The 6,000-nt window shown below is 38.0% G+C and overlaps 1 protein-coding gene across 1 annotated transcript in view; it reads right to left on the reverse strand.

Moving 5' to 3' along the window:
* RGL1 (ral guanine nucleotide dissociation stimulator like 1) overlaps positions 1–3,940 on the reverse strand; it is a 158,840-nt gene extending 154,900 nt beyond the window's left edge. The window contains exon 1 of the mRNA XM_040636294.1: positions 3,809–3,940. Within this exon, the coding sequence (XP_040492228.1) occupies positions 3,809–3,940 (132 nt within the window). The remainder of the gene's footprint in view (positions 1–3,808) is intronic.
* Between the last annotated feature and the right edge of the window lie 2,060 nt (positions 3,941–6,000).

The raw sequence follows: 6,000 nt of genomic DNA on the forward strand, positions 1-6,000 counted from the left end.
AATACAACACAGAGAGGAAAAAAACATAGCAACTCCAAAATAGAAGTTAAGGGACAGAAGAAAAGAGTGTGAAAAACAAACATAAATCTTGTTGGAGTTACAGAAGTAAAATGAAGCAAAAGTAATTCTTTGAAGAGAAAATTACAGAGATGTTTCCAGACTGATGGAAGATAGCATTCATACATTTGGGAAGCTCTATAAATTCCAAGAGGTTAAATAAAAAGAAACCCACACCTCAACACAGAGGAATGAAACTACAAAACAGCAAAAATGTACTGAAGATCTAGCTAGTTAGAGAAGACATTACATCGAAAGGAATAAAAATTAGACTTTTAGCTAGTTTACAACAGAAACAATGGAAGGCAGAGGACAATGGTATATTTCTGATGTACTGAAAGAAAGTCACCTAGAATTCTATACCCACCTAAACTATCATTCTAAGAGTAGGCTCAAAATAAAGGCATCCTCAAACAAAAACAAAAAATAAAAGAAAGACTCTTGCTATAGTTAGACCTTCAGAAAAGTAAATTATAAAGAGAAAGAGAGAAAGAAAAATTATTGAAGATGGAGTGATACTTATCAAGAATTGATGAGTAAAGAATGAGATTCTACTTTATACCAACGAGACTGAAAAAATTAAGAAATCTGACAATTACAAAAGTTAGCAAGGACGTAGAATAACATAAATGTTATGCACTGCTCGTGGGAGTGTGAATGGGTACTGTTTTGGAAGGCAATACGGCAATAACTTGCAAAACATAACTTGCACATACCCAACTACAAAATTCACCGAATAGGTATTAACCTAGATTCTTCCACATGGAGCACTCTTATACCAGGGCACAGACATGTATAAGACGTTCTTAGCAGATTGCTCATAATGGCAAAAACTAAATAATTAAAATGTCCATGAACATATGAATAAATAAATCATGGTATAATTACATAATGGCACATTATTCAACAGAAAAAATTAATGAATCACTACTAAAAATCTTAGAAACAGTGAAAGAAATGAGTCACCAAAGAAATCAGATCTGTATCATATATATAAAACCAAATAACTAGTTTATTTAACTAAACAATATTGTTTGGGGATACATACATATTCAATAAAAACTTTTAAAAAGATAAAGAATGATCAAACACAGATTTCAGGAAAATGGTTAACTTTGCAGGAAAAGGAGTCAAGGGGATGGATGTGGAAGAGTCCACATAAATATTCAACAAACTGGTAAAGTGGTAGTTCTTAAGTTCATTGTGAACTCGTAAGTGTCTGTTTTAATATTATACTCTATAACCTACATGTATATGATCTTGTAGATATCAAATATTACAGTGTAAAGAAATTAACATTTAACAAAAAAAGAAAGGGGGGAAAACTTCCTTAATCTTAGTTATGAAAATTTTACAGCAAAGGGGCATAGGATAAAATATTGGTGAAGCAGCGAGGGTGAACTATTGAAGCATGCCCACTGAAGTCAATAATTAGACAAGATAGTCACTGAATATCATAAAGATTGTTGATACTCCCCAAATTCATCAACAAACGTATTTCAATGCTGATCAAATTTCCAGCAGACTTTCCTTTTTCTTCGTATTCACAGAACTTAACAAGTTTATCCTAAATTCATATCTAAAATATAAGTTCCAAAAACAGCCAAAACAATTTCAAAGAGCAGTATTTCAGTAGAAGCACATGCCCAATTACACATCCGTGTTTCCTTTAAAGCTAAAACATTTGAGGGAGCATCACATCAACAGGAAGAGTATGTAAAGAAATACGATACATGAGAACATTACCAATTAAAGAAGAAATTATGGACATTTAAAAATGGCTCTGAGAAACAAACTGAGGGCCTCAGAGGAGAGGTGGGTGGGGGAATGGGATAGACTGGTGATGGGTAGTAAGGAGGGCACGTATTGCATGGTGCACTGGGTGTTATACGCAAATAATGAATCATCGAACTTTACATCAAAAACCAGGGATGTACTGTATGGTGACTAACATAATATAATAAAAAAAACATTAAAAAAATAATAAAAAAATAAAATAAAATAAAAAAATAAAAATGGTGCTGGGATCATTGATGATCCATATGGGAAAATTCATGTAAAAACAACGAGATCCCATTTCAAAACAATCAGATCAGCCAATATTTAAAGGGCTGACAAGATCAGTGACTGGCGAAGATACAGAGCAGGGGGAATTCTCATATGCTGCTAGTGGGGATATAAACTCATGTCCTCATCTTGGAAATCAATCTGATAAAAACTAGTAAAATGAAAGGTTTTCCTACTTTATAATCCATCAGGCCTGTGCCAGGTGTCTATGCTAAAGAAATGTACTATACTACCTTGTATTGAAAAAAACCTAAAAGTTACTAAGAGAACAGATAAATTTGATTCAAGCCATAGAATATAAAGAACAGTAAAATGTGAATAAGCTAGAACTACACGTATCGAGCACAGAAAACAGATAAGGTAGAAACCAAATGTTAAGTTAAAAAAAAAAAAAGCAAGCTATAGAAGTAGGTATGTGGTATAAAACTTACACAAAATTGAAAAGATGTAAATCATTACTATACATTGGATATGTGGATAACAGGAATGTACCATACATAATGAAATATGCATAAGAATGGCGAATGCCTAATTCAGGAAAGGGATTACCTTGGGGCGGGGGGGTGGCAGGAAGGGGGAAAATAATTAAATTGGGTGGCAGAGCCAGCATGAGGGTGAGGCAAGCAAGGCACTTGAAAATATAAGGGCACACTGACTCTCAAGTTCGTGCAAGTATAGGACACAAACATAAGAGTGAGTGCTTGCTTAAATTGTGTGCCCTCAGCACCTCACTTTTCTGACCCCAGTCTTGGTCCTATTAGGGGGGTTATGTAGAGACTTCAAATGCTCCCTGTGGAGTTTTATTCCTTTAAGAAAAAAAAAAAAAAACCTGTTGGGCAAATAACCCAACAGAGAGGGTTAACACTTGCTTGGGCAGTATTCACATGTTTAAGACTGCACCTGTTAAGTTACTTTCTTGAACTGGAATTGTCACAACCAGTGGCTATTAGACATTTGGACTCCAAACACAAGAGCTGTGAGGACTCACTATAATGCTCTCTCATGGAAGATTCTTTTTCTCTTTACAGAATAAGCAGGAAAAAGACATGTGACTGAGCTTGGCCATGACCCCCCCCCCCCATGGCTTTGTATCTTGAGCAGACACATGTGAGAATAAAGAGAGGGTGGGGAAAAGATTGGAATTTATACCAGGGGTAGTGCCCTGAGCAGTTCTTACTGACTCGGCTCCTGTCTTCCTTCCAAGCCTAGCTTTCAAAGCTTCTCATCAATTCTGTGAACCTGCCAATATCCTCCTGTAATTTCCCATTTTGCTTAAATTAGTCAGAGTCAGTTTCTGTTGCTTGCAACCAAAGAGCCCTGACACACTGAGCCTCATGCTGTCAAACAATGAATCTATATAATTCCACTTGTTATGACTGATTCTTAGGAATTAACTTTCTCACCATGATTTGATTTCCCACTTAGGATTGGCAGGACTCTACAAGGAGAATGTCTACCTGTATATTTTAGGACCTACCTGTCAGTGCCACCTCTTTTGGCTAAGTCACTGTGGAGTTATTAATGTCCAACGAACACACTCCTAACTTACTGTTCCCCATTCATGGTTGGCCCCTGAATAAAAATTTGCCAAGCTGGCCTGTGGTGCTGACTACACTAAGAACTAGAGTCTCAAGTCAAAGAAAATCCATCATTGTACCAACTGAGTCATTTAGAGTTGTCTTACCTCTTCTGTCTTTAAAACTTCCCATATCCGAGCATGATCTTCCACCAGCCAGTGTCCTGTGCTCTCGACCTTGTTGGAAAGTTTGAATTTAGACGCCACTTGAGTAGGCTCTCCCACAGGTTTATCCTCCATCTTGAAAGAGCCGGGCAGGAGGCATTACGGATCTGTGTGGAAGAAAAAAGCGTGATCCAGGGTAAAACATTAATTACCATAAAAAAAGATATGAAAGCAAATTCTCATGCTTGATTTGTAGATAATGAGACCATCGAGGAAGGTGTCACAACAGACACTAACTCTCATGGCCTCTTTTTATATTTTGAATATTCATTATTGCTATTTTAATGCAGGCGTCTGGAGGCAGGGGTGCATTTTGATAAAGGATGAAATGATAGCAATTTTAGAGCAAAGTAAGAAGCATCATCTACCTATTATCCCTCTTTGTCGCTTTGCTCTGGCCCCCTCAGGAGGCGAGATGGAAATGGGTGGATGTAAGAGAAGCCTGAGTGACGTTTCTTCGTATTTCCATGCTGGGTGTTGCATGTGGAGAAAGTACGGGCGTCAGGAGTCTTCCTCTCCAAACAACTATTGGGTACTTGTTTATACGAGGCTCCATGCTAGGCATACACAAATCATTTGGTAGTTTGGCTCTTAACCTTAAGAAGTGTAATGTCCCGGGGCAGAAAGTGTTGTAAACAAGTAATCACAATATGGTTTATTACCACACTGTGTGCTCAATGCCACAATCATCATTTTTTTCAAACTGCAATGGAAGCACAGAGAAGTATTCCCTTCAATATTTATTGGCTGCATTACTTTCCTGAGCCTTAGTTTCATCAGCAGTTGCTGTAAAGACAATAGTTTAAGACTGACACCAATTCTATGAAGTCTACTTCCTCGACACCTTTCCATCCGCCACTGGCTTGTTTGGAATCACATGGTGCCTGCTCCGTGCCATCTTGTCCTAAGGAATCTCCTTGCCTCCATTCAAGTCCCCCAAATCTATCCTTCTCAGGGTAATTTTTTTTAAAAAAGTAAATCTGATAATGATGTCCCATCTACTTAAAACTTTCCCTAGAGAATAAAATCCTAACTCCTCAAAATGGCAACCAAGGCGCTCCCTTCCTCCACCGTATCCTGCTTCCTCCTCAGCCCGTTTCAGCCTTCCGAAGGTTCATATGCATCTCAAATGTATCCAGTACCTTTAGGCTTTGTTTGTGACATCTGCTCCCACCCCCCAACTCAGAGGGAATAAAGCCCCCCTCCTCCTTTGTTATTCCCTCTATATACTCTGGAAAGATGTCTATTGGGCCACCTATGACACTTCATTATATTCATTTGCTTTCAACTCTATTTCCACCTTCTGGTCTTTTAAGCATCTTGACACTAGAAATGGCCTCATATGCAGAGTAAATACTAAACAAATGTTTGATGAATTCGTTAATTCAGTAAATCACGAGAATCCGGTGAAAATGGGGCAGCAGATGCAATACATTCAAATAACAGATGCAAAAGTCAAATCACCTCTTCTCTGTCACCTTTTTATTGATTTATTTAGTGGGCTATAAGATCTTCATGAGAAAGACCCAAGTCTAACGTTCATCATGCATCCCCAAGCAGCTAATTGCTCATTAGTTAACAACAGACTAGTTTTCATGGAAATGTCTTCAAGGAATTGAGCACGTCTGCAGAGAAGCAGGTCTTATGCTCACATAACCTACTGCCCAAATAAAAGTGAACAGAAATGAGTATTGATAAGCTGAGTGGGGTTGGTTGGTCAGAGGATTTGAGAAAAGCGTCTTCGGCAGCAGACTTCCTTCCCTGCCTCACACGCTCCATCTGGAAACCGTGGCGAGCCAGCCATCTGCTTGCAGAGAGCCATGATGAGGAACCTGCTAACCAAAACCATCCCGCGGTCCTTACACACGCGCAGCACTGAATACAACCCTACTAGGAAGCAGGAAACAAAACCTTCATATAATTAATGAACAAAGTTCATGCGAGAGGATATGCTAATAAATGATGCTGACACATACAGGCAAGGAAATAAACAAAGCACGGTCATGTGGAGGTTTCAGTCCAAAAAAAGGAAATTAAAATAAACAGGCACAATGGAAACAGGCCAGATTAGTAGGGAAGGAAATTCCATCATTGTTATTAGAGATAATACTATAAACAACAAATAATAAATCAAA

Source organism: Ursus maritimus, unplaced genomic scaffold (genome assembly GCF_017311325.1).
Source record: "Ursus maritimus isolate PB19 unplaced genomic scaffold, ASM1731132v1 scaffold_2, whole genome shotgun sequence".
NCBI classification, from domain to species: Eukaryota; Metazoa; Chordata; class Mammalia; order Carnivora; family Ursidae; genus Ursus; species Ursus maritimus.